Source organism: Narcine bancroftii, chromosome 5, assembly GCF_036971445.1.
Source record: "Narcine bancroftii isolate sNarBan1 chromosome 5, sNarBan1.hap1, whole genome shotgun sequence".
NCBI lineage: Eukaryota > Metazoa > Chordata > Chondrichthyes > Torpediniformes > Narcinidae > Narcine > Narcine bancroftii.
Window position 1 is genome coordinate 18,010,308 of NC_091473.1, and position 17,158 is coordinate 18,027,465.

A 17,158-nucleotide genomic window follows, 5' to 3' on the forward strand; every position below is an offset into this window, starting at 1 on the left:
TAGGAGTTGCCTTTTGTGTGACAATCATCAGGTTATATGTAAAACCAGAAAACTTAATTGGTGGTCGTGAAGAATTTGTAGTGGGAGGATGTGAAATGATAGGCCAGCAACAATACTGTTGTACACTACCACCAGGCTAATCTTGCCATGGAGAATGGAAATCATCATTGAATTAGAACGGAAAGTAATATCCTTCATGCTGCCAATATGATTGAACTGCTCGCTTTTGCACACCTTGTCTGTTGCAGTGGCTTGAGGGAATCTGGGCAGTTTAGTTGGTCATAATAAAACCCCGCCAAAAAGTGTATCAAACGCTATGCAATATTTATGAAAGGCTGCAAATGGCAAAGACTTGGCTCATTGGGTAATTCCCCTGTCTATCAAGACTGGAAGCTGCATTGTGTGGTGGGTGACCAAATGAAGTGAAGTAGTTCATTTCTGTGCAGCTATCCCCCACTCAGAATTTTCATGTACACTAATTAGAGATTACTATCATAAATCTGCATTACTGGCTGTACTTTTTCCAGTCAGCCAGTCATAAACTCATTTACTGACTGACACCTGTGTTTAAAAAAAAATGATGTGCTCACGGAATAATTAATAAATCTTCACAAAGGTAGTTCAGTGACTGGGATTCTGAAACAGAGGGCTCAATTAAAAAATTTGTAAATTACTTGTGTGTATTTTTCAACTGGGGAATTTGGACACGATTGATGCAATTCAGTGCAGAAAAGTGTGAGATTACCCATTTTTACAGAAAGTGAGGGGAAAGAAAGTATGAGCAGAGATACAAAGCCAGCTTGAGGTGCTGTGCACAAACTTTATAAATGGCAGAAAGCCATTGAGAGTGTGAGGAAGCTTGAATTTACTTTAAAATAAAAACAGAGGCATGGAGTTGTATCTCTCTTGCACACAAGCATGGCTTCTGTCAGGCTTCAGTCCCCAATTCGGAATTCTTGAAGTCAAAACCAGCTTGAAGTCTTGGGAGAAGGTCCAGGAGAGGTTTACTAAGTGCACATCCAGGGTTGAGAGATGACAGGCACATTGATGAACAGTGAAATTTTCGGTGGTGGAGGGGGAGGGGGGGGGGGGGGGGGGATGTGGTTGGGGAATTGGGAACAAGATAAAGCCAGGAACAGGTTTGCTGGGGATATTTGTAGTCATGATGTATTTGGAGTAAATAAAAGGGAATTGATGCAATAGCTGAGAAGAGGCCACAGATTTAAGGTGACTGGCAAAAAGAACAAAAGGGAATATGTGAACACCGTATATGCGCATGTAATAGTCGATACCATGTAAAAGTCAAAACCCCCTCCCTTTTTCCCCCAAAATTGGCTATTTTCCATATATCATGTGTAAAAGTCAACAACCCCTTTTTTTTGGGGGGGGGCTAAAATCATGTACTATCCAGATATCGCGTTTAAAAAAAATCTGGTGTGAAAATTCATCAGCTTGAGGAAGGGTTTCAACCTCTTTGAAGCTCAGCTCTCCTACAGCACTCATGGTTTCAAAACTCTGCCTCCATTTTGTTTCAAGATTCCCTCCAAAAAAAACCAGCAAATATTAAGCAGCATTTAAATTAAAAGTGATCAAAATTGCTGAGAAAATAAATAAACTATGGAGCAGCAAGAGGAATTTGTGTATCTGAGAAACTCATGGGAGACTGGAGAAAGATATCAAACAAACTTCGGACAATGCCAAAAAGAAAGTGTGCTGACAAAAGTAAATCTATGAAGTGCCCACAATTTGGGGGATAAAAATTGCTGAGTGGGTGATTGAAATTTATCCATATGGAAAATGTTTTACTTGTGGTGCCATTTAAATCCAGACATGAAGGAAGCAAGGAAGAATTTAGAATTTCACGGCAAGTGCTGGATGGTTCATGAGGCGGTATGACTTAGCACTTTGGCAGGAACTAAGATTTCACAAAAACTGACCGCTAATCTGGATGATAAGATATTACAGTTTCATTAGTTTATAATCAGATATGGAAGGAAGGAAGGCTACAAGTTATCATGCATTGGGAACATAGATGAAATACCTATTACACCTGACATGACAGAATCCAACAGTGAACCAAAAAGGAGGAATAACAGTTTTGATGAAGACAAATGGTTACAAGAAAAGTCGACTGACTTTGGTTCTTTCTTGTATGGCTGATGGTACTAATTAAAGCCGATGGTTGTTTTTAAGAGAAAAGCTCAGCCATAAGGAATTGTCATCCATGTGCATCCACAAGGCTGGATAGATGAAGGCAGATATAGAACATGGATAAAGGAAGTTTGGAATTTGCGACCTGGTGGCCCATGCAAGAAAGAATTTGCTTGTTTGGGAGCAATTTAGAGTACATCTTGTGAAGAATGTTGTTGACGACCTCTAATTACAAAATACTCAGATGGCTGAAAGTCCTGGTGGACTTGCAAGTGTTTTGCAACCAATGGATGTTAGTATCAATAAACCATTTAAGAACATAATGAGGTGGAGTAACTGGATGTGTAAAGGAGAAAAGACATACACAAAATGAGACAGTAGGTAGGCACCGTCACTGTGTCAGACCTGTGAATGGATCATTGATTCATGGAAGGAAATGAAAACCAACATTATTATCAAATTGTTCAAGAAATGTGGAATTTTGAATGCATTGGATGGGACAGAAGACAAATATCTATGGGATGACTGGGATCATAAAGAAGTGGATGTACTACCTCTGACTATGAACATAGAAGCTGAAGAGGATCTGTACAGTGAGTGATATCATTTCATCCTGATGGTTGCCACTTTTTTCGGTGCTGAAGATGTTGAAAACTTTTTGTGTTTGAAAGCCTCATCACAGTCACTTTTTTGCAAGCATACTGTGAATAAAAGCTACTGGTAATTATTTTTGCTTCTATTGTTATTATTTATTTTGATAATTTGCATTAAAATGCATTAAAAACAAAAATACAGTAAAGAAAGTGATACTGTAGTCCCATATATGAAATTGTGGTTAAAGCTTTTGCGTGTGTCCAGGTATGGATGGTATGGTTGCTATTACAGTAGTTTTGATGCACAGACTCTATTATTACTTTAATTCATGTATTTTAGTTCTTTATTCATTTAGAGATCATTTCGACTTCTGCTATAGACACGGAACTTTTGAATTATTGTGTGAATTTAGCCCCTGAAAAGTGGTATCCATGTAGAAGTTGACCCCGCCCCCTCCCAAATTTGATCCAAAAAAATTGGTCCTCAAAACTTGACCAGTGCACAAGTGTATACAGTATATGGGGGGGGGGGGGAATGTTTTACACGGTAAATGGTGAAGATTTGGAATCCCCTGTCTGACCATGGCGAACGTCGATTCAAAGGAGACTTGGGTAAATACTTGAAGGAGAAAATGTGCTGAAACAGCAAAGGAATGGGACTAACTAGATTGAAGAGGCCAGATGAGCTGAGTGACCTTCTCCCCTTTCCTGTACTACTGTTATGGTGCAATGAAATGCACTGCTGAGAAATGCTTATAAAATGTGGAGATATGGAATGGCACTTCTCTTCCATTCCATTCTTCAGGGGCCCAGTGTTTCAGTGCTTCTCAACTCAGGTTTCCCAGGTGTATAGCAAGCTCAGCATCTCAGCCAGCTACTCTAAGGAATGTGGACATATAGACATGAAACCAAGAAGCAGGACTCTGACGAGATGCCTGCACACAAGGTACATTCCCCGAAGTTGGCACATGCACTCGTTTGGAAGAACAATCAGAGGGAAAAAAGAGGTAAAATTAGTGCAACAATTTGCTCAGAATTTTAAAACTAAGGAACTTGCCATTCTATCTTTATTCCTGGCACAGAAAATGTGCAGTCAGCCCATGCTAGACTCCTGATTACATTGCATAATTGTTTTTGCAGAGATGATGAAACACCAGTGAAGTAGTCAATTAGTTCCACGATGATAATACTTATAATTGGCAGATGTTCAAGAACACTCATCGAAAAATATTAGATAGTTCACTAATTCTGTGGTCTTTGATGTCATTGTAATGGTTGGCCACGAGTTGAAGGGTTTATTTGAGATCTAGTAGGAGGGTTCCATCAGAATTAAAGCTGAGAATTTGTGCCACATTCTTGGTCATGGTGATTGCACTGAACATCTGCCTCTGTATTCCACTGTTATTTCATCCACAAACCTTAATTTATCTGCCCATTTTGTGCAAAAGCAGTAGTTGCAATATGTCCAGAATAATCAGCTGGTGGAATCTAAAGCCTGCAGGTACTGTGGTTGAAGAAAAAACTGCTGGAGAAATTCAGCAGGTCAAACAGTGTACTTTATGTCTCAAAGATAAACTGTACATGACCAACATTTTGGGCTTGATCCCTTCATCAAGGTATGAATAAATGTAGGCAGGTTCCTGAATAAAATAGTAGTGGGGGGGGGTAGGGGGAAGAGGACAGTCCCAAAGGCAGGAGGTAATAAATGGATAAAGGAGGGAGGGCACACCCGCAAACAGGGGGAGGGGGGGATGGCTCTGTGAATGTAGAGGGAAGGGGGAAGAGAGCTGGAGGAAGGAAGACAAAGGGAAGGGAGGGAGAACAAGAGTAGGCTAGCATAAACCAGAGAAGTTGATCATAATGCCATCTAGTTGGAGAGTGCCCAGATATAAAATTAAGTGTTGCCCCTCCAGTTTATGAGTGGTCTTGGAGGGACAGTAGATGAGGCAATGGGCAGTCATGTCAGCATGGGATTTGGGCTCAGAATTGAAGCGGTTGGCCACTGGGAGATCCCTGTCATTGATGCAGACAGAGCCAAGGTGCTCAGTGAAACAATCTCCTAGTCTGTAACCAGTCACAGCAGGAACACCAGATACAGTAGTTAACTCCTGCAGATACACAAGTGACATATTGCTTCTCTTGAAAGGACTGTTTGGGGCCATGATAGTGGTGAGGGAGGAAGGGTGGGAGCAGGGGTGGTACTTCCTGCAGGGTAAGGTGCCAAGGGGGTGATTGGTGGGAAGGAATGTGTGGACAAGGGAATCAGTGTGTTCCTATGGAGGGTGAGAGGGAAGGAGAGGGGCAGATGTGTCTGATGGGATCATGGAAATTATGGAGGGTAATGTGTTGGCTGCAGAGACAAGTGGGGTCTTTATTACATATCTTTGCTTCATAAAGTACACTGTTTGACCTGTTGATTTCCTTCAGCATTGTTTTTTTACTTATCCCTTAAACAATTCTGGTGGGAAATCTTCCAGTCTTGAATTGAGGGGCATAATCCCTCAAAGAGATTTTTTCAGTCCTCTTCCACTGTATACCATGGAAAACTCTCAAGAATTGTGCAACCCTGTTGGAGTAATGCTCAGGCCCATGATTGCAGATCATGCCCTGAAAGTTTTTGTTGCTTTTGCTTTAAACTGTATATATTTTTGCAAATGATGCTCCCACCTACAGGAATGAGGGGTGGGCGATGCCTTAAATCTGCTCTCCAGCTTGCATTTTCCTGAGCAATGATGGTATTTCAGCTTTCAGGAGATTTTTCCTTTGGGATCACCATGCAAATATTGAACCCTGCTTCTTGTTGGCAAATCTTCAGTTACACTCTATGACTCTATTCCTTGTGGGACCCGACGGATCTTATGCATTTTCCCAGCATTATGGGGCAAATGTGTCCCCTGAGCCTGCCCCATGATAACGTAATCTAGATTCAGTGTCTCCTCAACGACAGGAGATTGAGTGTCTGAGGCAGAGATGGGAGAACATTTACTTTTATAAAGTATGGCATAGGAAACCCTGGCAAATTTCTATAGATGTGTGAAGGAAGGCATGCAAACAGGCTGCATCACTGTCTGATATGGGAAAAACAATACCCCTGAGTGGAAAGCCCTGCAAAAGATAGTGGGATATCACAAAGCCTTCCCCACCAACAAGAACATCTATGGGGAACACTGCCATCGGAGAGCAGCAGTAATCACTAAGAATCTACATCACCCAGCGCGCACTCTGTTCTCGCTGCTATCGTCAGGAGAAAAGTATAGGTGCCACATGATTCACACCTCCAGGTTCAGGAACAACGGCTATCCCTTCACAATCGGACCCCTCAACAACAAACTCAATCAGGGACTCATTTAAGGACTCATACTTGTGCACTTGATTGATTTGTTTCTCTCTCTGTGTATTGCACAGTCATTTTGTTTATATTTTTTAAATTATATATGTACTCCGACAATAAATCTGAAATCTGAATCTCTAAATTAACCGAGTTAAGCAAATGACTTAAATTGTTTTGTTTCATGCTTATGCTCATTTTTTTTGCTTGTTAATGACATGATTAAATTTTAAAATTTTTGAATCTACGCAAATATTTCTCAAACATTTTAAATTCCAGAAGGTTTGACAGCTGATTTTAGCTAGGGTTTGGCTTTTCTGACAAAATATCCGTAATTGGCTCTTGCTTTTCCCAACTGGGAAATCCAATTTAGTTTAATTTCACCTCAGTTTTGCAGGCTTCAATGAGACTATCTACTTCACCATTGCAGCTACAACAGTAAGTGAGAGTTTGGGGTATCCTGTGGTGAGTGACTCCCCTCCTGACATTTCAAAGCCCTTCCAATGTTTACAAGGCACAAGCAAGGCATATAATGGAATATTCATCAATCAACTAGATAGCTCCAATGCTATCCAAGGCAAAGTAGCCTATTTGATTGGCAACGTATCCACCACTCTAATCAATCTCTCCCTTTGCCCCTTGCAATCTAGCTGCCCCATACTCCAGCTCCAAAATTCACTGTGCTACTCATCTGTATTGTGCCAACACCTCTTCCACTGAAAAGAGTGACCAGCAGGTGCATGAGAGCACCACCACTTGCAGGTTCCCCTCAGATTTGTGCATAATAGAAATGTATCACCAGGCCTTCAGAGGCAATGTGTTTCAAGCCTGGGCCTCCATTGCCAGCAGCACTGGGAGTACCTTCACTGGTGCAGGTACTTCACTGGTGGGACTGCTGCAGTTAAATCAAGTGGATCACCACCACCATCGGCAATTAAAACTGTGCTATAAATGCCGGCCTTGGCTGTGAAACTAGAGAAATATCTAATGAAATTAATGAATGATGAAAACCTGGTGTCTGTTCCTTTTTAAATTGAGAGGTAACTGGAAAAAATGTTTATTGAACTCTAAATAACATTTGAAATTGTCAAAGAATGAAGAAATTAGAGCAGAACCCTGAAACAAAACAAAAAGCATTTTCCTGCACTTTGATGATAGGTTCTTGCATCCTTCCTTGTTCTAACTCTTTATTCCATTGGCTCTGAGTCTTTGGGTGTAGATTGTTGCTTGCCATTTAAAGATCCAAGTGTGTTCAATGCTTACAGCATACAGCCATAAATGGAGGAGCTCCAAATGGAACATAGTTGCACCATCAATGACCATCCTTACCTCTTGCTTCGGGAGGAGGAAAGGTCATCAAGACAGCGAAAGATCGCAGGATGTGGGACACGCTGAATAAAAATTCTGCTTGGCCTCTATGGTTCTCAATAGCTTTGTTTAACTTTGGAACATCAGGGACAGGAATCTAGTAATAATTGCAGTTCTGAATAGATCTCTCAATTATCTGCAATAGGAAGCCAGGGCAGGTAACAGGCTGAGTGATCGAATTTAGTTGCAGAATTTGAGCAGGTGGTGCAGCCACACACTTGACACTGGTGCTCCTCAAGAGTATGTACTGAGTCCACTGCCCTACTCACTCTGCACCCACTGCTCAATACCATCCCAACTCATCCTCTGATTCGCCAATGGCATCTCAGTAGTAGTCCAGGTATCAAGTAATGATGCATCAGAGTACAGGAAAGTGATTACAAATTGAATGGCGTGATGGCAAGTTAACAACCATTTAATATCAATCTGATGAACGAGATGATGATTGACATAGGAAGACAGAGCAGAGTCTGCATGTTAATGGAATTGAAATCAGAAGTGTAGATAGATTCAAGTTCATAAATATCTCTAATGACATGATTGGCATGACGATCAAGAACGCACACTTTCTTGGAAAGTTAAGGAAGTTTGGCATATCCCCTCTTTCCCTCAACAACTTAAACAGGTGCCTCATTGAAAGAAGACTTCAAGTTCACTCATTATCGGACACAAGTACCTTGTGCATGAAATCCACCATATCCTTTCTAGAATCTACCAGATAGAAGACATCTGTTCAGTTACAATTGACACTGACAACAATCAAAAAGGTCCAAGCCTATTTAGGACAGACGATCCCAAGATTGGTTCTCCAAGAGCCATCTAAGTTATTTTCTCCCATCATTATTTCTGCAGCATTGTCGCTGCATGCAACATTTGCAGGTATTGTAGCAATTGAGCAGCTTTGAAACTTGTGAGGTGCTTCATCTACCATGAAGGAAGTTGATGCATTGAAGCACCACTGTCTCCAAATTCATCAGCAAGTTGTATGCTATGCTTCAAATCCCTTCATCTTCCTTGGGTCAGGGCTCTTGAACTTTCTTACCAACAGCAGTTAACATTCAGGGACTGCAACAATTCAAGAAACCAGTTTTTCAAATTTATCTCTGTCTGGGAATGAATGAGGTGATGAATTTCTGTCAATCCAAAAGGTGTCATTGCTGATGAGGAGGTGTGTTTGAAACAATCTCTTGTGCATGCTGCATGTTTGTTCTTGTGAAGGTATATCCAGGAATTAAAGGCATGTTATGCTTGTAAGATTTTAAAATAAATCTTTTCAATAGCACACTGATTCAAACTTCAGGCTTTAATTTGCTGCATTGACTGATGCAGCTTCTTTCCCTGTTTATTTTGAATTTAAGCTTTCCAGTCATCTCCTTGGATAAGTTATCTTAGTTCTTTTGTTGTTGTTTGAACAGGTTTTTGCCAAAAATGCTACTAATGCGCTTTTCTTTCTCCAACTTGAGGCCTTTGAAGTTAGGTGAGCTTCTCACGTCATGTTGCTTTGGCTTTAATTCACTTTGTTTTTTAAACCCAATTACATTCCAGAGATTTTGCATCCTTGACTGCTCCTGCAGGACAAAGAACAGCTCAAAGTCAAGTTCCATCTTATTGGGAATCATTAGTTCATTGATGGTTGTAAAAGCTTTTTGTTCAGGGCTGGCCTCTACTAGCCAGTCATTTGGTCCCTCAAAGTGCAATTCCAATGTCTTGCACTTCCAATCGGATAAATTATAATCTTCACCAATGCTTATCCATAGGGATAAATTATAATCTTTACCAATCCTTATCTATAGGGATCTATGTCTTTTCCTGTGCAGGCTAATGCTCTTCTGCCCTCCTTAATTTGGCATTCTGAGCTTGTAGTTATTTCCAGTCATGGGAGAGTCTTGGACCAGAGGGCATAGCCTCGGAATAAAAGAGTGTCTCTTTGGAACAGAGACGAGGTATTTCTTAAGCCACAGGGTGATGAATCTGTGCAATTTGTTTCCACAGATGGCAGTGGAGGCCAAGTCAATAGGTGCATTTAAAGCCGAGTTTGACAGATTCTTGACTAGTAACAATGTCAGAGGAATTGAGGGAGGGGGTTGAGAGCAAAAAATACTTCAATCATGATTTAAATGGAAGAGCAGACTCAATGGCCTAATTCTGTTCCTGGGTCTCGTGGACCTATGAATCATTGAAATATTAATTACAGAACTGAGATTCAAGCCAACAGTTCCACATTTCCTTATGATCTAAAAATGAGGCTGTTTGGCCCATTGAGTGTTTGCCAGTTATCAGAGCAAACCATTTCCCCCACTAATTTTCCCTATAATCTTTTTTTTTTAAATTTTAATTTTAGACATACAGCACAGTAACAGGCCATTTTCAGCCCATGACCCTGTACTGCCCAGGGTATGTTTCTAGCGGTGGGAGGAAACCAGAGCCCCCAGGGAAAACCCATGGAGACACAGGGAGAACATACAAGCTCCTTACAGACAGTATGGGATTTGAACCCTGGTCCTGATCACTGGCGTTGTAAAGGCATTGCACTAACTGCTATGCCAACCATGCTGCACCCCCCCCCCATATATATTCAATATATTTTTCTCAATATATGCCCTTTAATTCTGCCATCAACTATTCTGAGGACGATTTAATAGCCTCCCAAGACCTGTGCCTTTGTGAGCTTGAAGGAAGCCAGAGCATCTGGAGGAAACTCCCCTGGACAAGAGGCAGAGCGTGCAAACTCCACACTGATAGTACCGACAGTCTGAATTGAACTAATACACTACCCACAGATGCATTGAAATGTTAATGTTGACACATTGTGGTTCTGACTTGACTGATGCAGCCTCTTTCCCAGGTTATAGTGAAGTAAACATCTCTCCTGATGTCACAGTTCAACTTGGCTTCAATTTCCTTTTCCTGCATAGACAACTGAATGTAATTCTGAAGTGAGGCCTGTAAACATGGAGCTAATGGTACACATAAGTTTCCTTCAGTGTAGAATTTGTGATTATAAATGCAAGGAATAATTATGTCAGCATCTTATTATACTTGGGGCAGAAAGACAAATTTGAGTCTTAAGTATAGGGTAATCAAAGGATGATCTAATGAAGATGCTGAAGGATATTATTGAGTGTATGGAAACAAAGCACTGCCTCAGGTGATGGAATTCATAATTGGGGATGCAGCAAACATTGCAGCTGATGAATGTCATCAGGAATCACGGCTCCATATAGCAGTAAAACATCCTGAATGCTTTCCACTTAAAGGACATGAGGTGCCAAAGGTTACAAGAAAGAGGGGTAGAAAGTGGCAAATTTAAAAAATCTCAATTCGTCCTAAAAATCAGCCAAACTTCCAAAAAAGAGTATGTTTAAGGCCTGGAGATCACACCCACTGAGCTTGAGAAGGAAGACCGACTCATAATTTTGAACCATGAAACACCACAGCAGATAAATAGGCCTTTCGGCCCCTCCACTCTGTGCCAAACTATTTCTGACTAGTCTCCCTGAACTGCACCTGGATCATCGCCCTCCATATCCCCCAGTCCATATACCCATCCACATTTCTCATGACTATCAAAACTGAGCCTGCATTTACTCATTCAGACGGCAGCTCATTCCACACTCCCACCAGTCTCTGAGTGAAGTTCCCCTTCATGTTCCCCTTAAACTCTCATTTCAACCTTAACCCATGCCCTCTAGTTTTTAATTTCTCCGAACTTCAATGGAAAAAGACTTCTTGCATTTACTTTATCTATAACCATCATAATTCTGTATACCTATTTTGTATGTATTTTTCTTACAGAATGCTGGTCAACCTTCATGCTAAACAGGATATTGGGTTGTATTTCCTGTCAGTTTAGTTCTTTGGAATGAACTTTGAAGCAGAATAACCACAAATCCGTGCTTTTGCAATCCTGCTGTCACTAAAAGAGCCAATCGCTATGATATAACTTCAGAAGTTAGTACCTGGTAGCTTTCAGTGGACTTGTATCATTGTTGTGACAAGGTGTTTCACTCATCTCCTCAAATTAGTTCCACACTTGAATGGAAAGGAATTTTGGAACAGACCACAACAATTAAATTGTGAGCTTCACACACATGATCAGGGACAGAATTCTTCCTCAATATCCCTTATTTGCAAGCTGTTGATCTCCTTGAGAAATTCATTGTTCTTCTCTGTGAGAACAGAGAAGATCAACCTTAAAGTGTTGAGAGATGCACAAAAGCTGACAATGCCTTCCTGCGAACCATTACTGATACAATAATATAACCAAGTTTACCACAATTTCCAGAGGCACAAGAATCTGGAACAAAATGTATTACCTGACAGAAGAACTTTGAGGGTCTGTGGAAATAAATGGATGGACAAGGTTTTGGGTCAAGACCTAGCATTAGAACGGAGAGTGCGGAGGGAAGATGAACCATCTTTGCTTTGTGCTGATGCTGGATCTCAATACAAGATGCCTAAGATAGAATGCAGGTATCTGTGTTATAAGACTGGAGGAGATCACAGAGTTAGGGATGGGGCAGAACTATGTAGGAATTCCAAAAGTTTTGTTCCACTAGATTTTGAGGAAAAAAAATATTTTATGGCAGAGTGGACTCGATGGGCCAAATGGCCGACTTCTGCTCCTATATCTTATGATTTGGGTATTGAGTTTGGGGTGTGTATTTCAGGAGGTGGAGGTGGACCTGGCACATTGAGTCGAGGTGAAATGAGTCTTGCAGAAGTACAGTGTCACTTGGATAAAGAAGGAGCATCCGACCTCGTCATAGACCTCATCATGAATGCGACCAGTGACCGAGTCTTCCACGAAAGCATATTACTTGCAATTGCTCTGCTAGAAGGAGGCAACACTATAATTCAGGTAAGTGCACTGGTGAACTGTATCCTTGCAGTTAAATGCACAGTGTAGTTTACAACTTGAATGACATATATTGTGTTGAACTTAAATTTCTCTATTTGTGCATTCAAATAAGAGCAAGAAATTGCAGCAGAAGTCGAGCATGCTTCCCTTTTTCTCTGATATGTTTTTCAACAAGTCCATAATTCATTGTCTGCCTCAGCCTATACCAATCCCCTATTCCTTAAAATGTGCCTAAACTGCATTCAGAGACTGAGCTTTCATTGGACCAATTGGTAGAGATTTCCAAAGATATCTAAACGGCTGACTTCTTACTTTGAGACTAGTCCTTTATTCTAGAGGATAAAGAAACACAGAAATACTGGAGGAACCACAGGTCCTGCAGCGTCCATAGGAGGTAAAGATATACTACCGACGTTTTGGGCCCGAGCCCTTTTCAAGATGTGAGAAAACGCTTTCAGGCACCTGAATAAAATAAATGGCAGGGGAATGGGTACAAACCAACAAACAAAAGGCGATAATTGGATTTGGAGAAGCGGCCAGGAGAAGGGAAAGGTGAGAATTGATAGGTGGAGGGAGGCAGGGCAGGCTGGCTCTGTGAATGCAAAAGCTGGGGTAAAGGAGAGGGAGGGAAAAGGGGAGAGAGACAGAGCCTCAGGAAAGGAGACATAGGGAAAGTGTGGTGGGGTGGGGGGGGGGGCTGGGTGGTAGCCAACAGAAACCAGAGAGGTTGATGTTAATGCCATCTGGTTGGGGGGTGCCCAGATGGAATATTCGATGTTGTTCCTCCAATTTTCATGTGGTCTCAGTCTGGCAGTGCACGAGACCATGGGCAAGAGAATGGGGTGGAGAATTGAAATGGGTGGGCACTGAGAGATCCCCCCTCAGTTTTCATTTGATAATACTCCTGTGAAGTATCATGGAATCTTTTGCCTTGCTAAAAGTAGTGTATTAGTAAGCTATTAATTTTTATTGGTCATTGCACAGTGTGTAATTTTGTCTTGGTGTGAGTATGAGAGCTTGCACTGAAATTTTTACTTGTTGCAGCTACGTAGATCTGAAGGATATACCAATAACAATCGTATGAAATAAATGACCACAACATACCATGAGTCAGATATTTTGATCTATATTTGTATGAGACAGGTATTTTGAGATTTTTCTTTAGTTTTAATGATATTAATCCCAGTGTGAAATTCTGTTATGTCCAATGAATGTGGATGTATGATTCCAATGGTTATACAGCTAGTGATTGTTTGGGGGATCAGGGGTGAAGGGAATGGCTCATTTTTCTTGAGCGTTTGTAGAGCTGTGGAAATGAGGTTTTGCATCTGCAATGGAAGCATTGACAAAATTACTTCTACGAAATGCACTGCAATTTTGAGAAATTGCTGGAGAAATCCAAGAGTATTGCAAAACTATGTTGAGCTCACAAATGATCTCTGCCTTGTCCTCAACTTTCCAGTGATACTTTTTATTTGTTTTCTGTGTAGTGATGTTCCAATAACTGTTTTGCAATTTCAGTGGCAACTGCAGAATTCACTATTATTGCTTTTGTTTCATCATACAACATGGTTTTAAATTGTTTCTTCTCAGCTTTATTCCCCTTCCCTTCCGGTTGGTTCTCAGTTTCCTCTTCCCATGCTGCACCAGACCACTATGACCGAGAAACGGGCAGGGGCTAGGTTCATATTTTTTTGAATATTTTATTTAAAATTTTTGTCTATACATGTAGTCAGTTACAAAATTGAAAAGATACAAATAGAAAAAAATAAATACATTATACACTTAATGATGGTCAAATCCCCCACTTCACCCAACTCCCTCTCACCCTAGAAACCCCAAAAAAAAGATAAAGAAGAGAAAAAGACAAGTATGGGAAAAAAAAATGAAAGGAAGAAAGAAAAGCAAGGAAAACAGAAAGGATTGCCAAGAAATTACCACTCACCCCATGGATCTCCAACATATATTCTATTTAATTCTTTGGAGAAGAATCTAGAATTAGGAAGACAACTACAAATTTATACCTGAAATTTGTAAATACGGGTGCCAAATTTGCAAAATTATATCATATTTATTTCTTCTCAATATTTAATCTTCTCAAGGGGAACTCAACTGTGCATTTCTGTGTTCCACCGTGCCATACCTAAATGTGAATCAAATTTCTAAGTAACTACTATTAATTTTCTTGCCTCTGCTATTTTGACAAATTCTGCTTGGTGTTTAGATAATTTCAATTTATGTCATGTCCCTAGAAAAATTACCCAACAGAAATAGTTCTGGATTTTGTGAAAACTTAATTCCTGTAACCTGTTCTATTCAGGATCAGGTGGGAGGGTGGTGGAATGCAAGCATTGTACAAAATAACTAGAGCCCTTCTGTCTGCATGTTAGAAGTAGGGAAATCAAAATGGCGATCTAAACTCATGAATCTGGAGATCAAGTCTGCCAACCTATCTTGAATGAATATGCCTTGCTTGTATTGAATTGTATTGGCTGGTATTGAATTTATTGTGGGAAGTCATTGGTTTGCTCCTCTGAAACACAGTATTACTGAGTGCTCCATTCCCCCTCATTCCTTCCCCCGTCCCCCGTCCCTCCCAGCTAACCAGCTTCGGCTGTTGAACAGTGTTAGGTCTGCTTTGTTCATGAATGAGTGAGACAAACACCAGACTGAGTCGAAATCAGGGTTCTTTGTTCTTTATTACCGGATTGTAACACTTGCGACTAACCATGTTAGTCGGAGAATGCATTCTGCCGTTATCAGCAAAATGGTGATTTTTTATACCCTTGGATATGTGCTTAGAACATCATCATATCATTACTTGTCCAATGACTAAAACTGTTGCTATCCTTTCCCTGCTAGCTTCCTGCCTCTCAATCCATCAATGTCTCTCTTATCTTGTAAGTACAAGGATGCATTCACATCTTGTTACAGCCCTGCACATTCCCATCTCATGATGTTTTACCTAACAGGAGTACAAGGACACCTCCCCTTCTTGTTACAGCCCTGCCCAGGGTAACTCCTTACACATTCCCATCTCATGATGTTTTACCTTACAATAGGAGCCTTTGTTTTGCTTTCAAACATCTCTTCAAAGTGTGAGTGCCTGGAGTGCCTGCTCCATGTAGTCCCAGTCATTTAATTCATTGAGAGTTCCTCAATGAGGAAGTCGTGCTTGGGCAAAGCTAGCACTCTGTTGCCATTCCCTGATGTTCATAAAATCCACAGTGGATTCTTGGACTTTACCACAGCATGCAGGATAACTCAGAGGATGCTGCAATTCCTGGTATAATTCAGATGCATGATTATTGGTACGAGCCGTTCTATTTAAATGCAATTTCATCTGAATTGACCAGGACAGTGCAGATAGACCATATGTATAACTGTTTCCCACCTTCATCCAGTATAGCTGTAAGCATAGCTTCCTAGCCATCCTCAATGAAGATGTTACAAATGAAGATTAAAATAAATAATGTGCCTGCCGATGCTAGGTATATGAAATTTAAAAGAGATGTCAAGTGCCTGAGAGGACAGGCAATATTTGTGAAAGGAGAAACTGAGTTAATGGTTTCAGGTCAGTAAACCTTTGTCAGAACCAGGTAAGAGTGAGAAATTAGTTTAAGTTGCAGAGAAAGGAATGAATAAGAGAGGGGTGGCCAAACTTGCTTAACGTAAACTTTAGATGTTTGAGCACTGCAAGGCATGAAAAAATATACATTTTTACTATTACATGCATATTTTGTTGCAAATATTTTGTATAAATATTAAGAAATTCAGATATGTAATAATATTTATTCATGTATGTAGTTTTTAAACTGTTAATTAGTTTCAATAATCAAGATGTACATATAAACATAACAAATATTTTCAAAATCCTGAGTGATTTTCTCTGGGGAAATCACTGCCCAAGGAAACAGTAGGGACTTCCTCATTAAATATACATTTAGATACAGTAAGATGTATTTTTGCAAGGTCGTGGAATTAAGGGATGTGGGGCAAAGGCAGACCTGGGTCCATGGCCAGATCAGCTGTGATCTCACTGAACGTGTGATCAGGGTCGATGGGTTGGATGGACGACTCCTGCTCATTTCTGAGGTGTTCTCTTTTGGAATACTGCTGCCACTAGTCTCTGCAGATACCTGGACCATTGCAGTGTCCACAGCCAAGCACTCAATACTGAAAGTGACCTGATGCAAAGTTGCATCCTGTAGCAGGGGGTCCATAGCTCTGCTCCTCCCCATCTCACCCTCCACTCCCCTCTTCCATGTTGCTGGCAGGATGGGGGAACCGGCTGGGAAGTGGAGGCCAGGTGTGGAATGGTCTAATCTCTGCACTGCCTTGTGTTGACTCTCCATCTGGAGGTGCCAGACCTTGCCTGTGGCCACTGACAGAACCTTCACTGCTGCTGCCAGCTCCATTCTGGCTGGGCACCTGGAAGAAGTCCTCATTGGAGACCCCTTCCTGCCTCTCTTCCCTGTTTCCCTCATCTTTCTTTCCTCCCCCCCTCCCCCCCACTTCCCCTCTACCAGAGTGCCTGAACAGACACCCCACCTCTAGGGCAGGCCCTGCCTCATCAGAGCTCACCTGGCCAAGCCCCGGCTTCCCGACCTCTGCGGCCTCTCTCTGCAGAAGTCCCTCAACTTTACCCGACCCTCCTACTGCATACCCTACGTTGGTAGCGCTCTGTTGTGGCATGGCCCAGCCCAAGCGAGGAGAACCTAACACCATGTGCACAGCAGTGTCCATTCCCTTTTCCCTTTCCTTATCATGCAGCCTGGGTTATGATCACCCCAGGACACCCCTGTCTGGCTGAAGGGATTCGGAATATCTGGGGTGGCTTTGGGGGCACTGGTATCT

General features: G+C 41.4%; 1 protein-coding gene across 8 annotated transcripts in view; it reads left to right on the plus strand.

Moving 5' to 3' along the window:
* itpr1b (inositol 1,4,5-trisphosphate receptor, type 1b) overlaps positions 1 to 17,158 on the plus strand; it is a 571,367-nt gene that overhangs the window by 326,400 nt on the left and 227,809 nt on the right. For all 8 annotated transcript variants that reach the window (XM_069936919.1, XM_069936913.1, XM_069936916.1 and 5 more), the window contains one exon: positions 12,111 to 12,301. In XM_069936919.1, the coding sequence (XP_069793020.1) occupies positions 12,111 to 12,301 (191 nt within the window). The remainder of the gene's footprint in view (positions 1 to 12,110; positions 12,302 to 17,158) is intronic.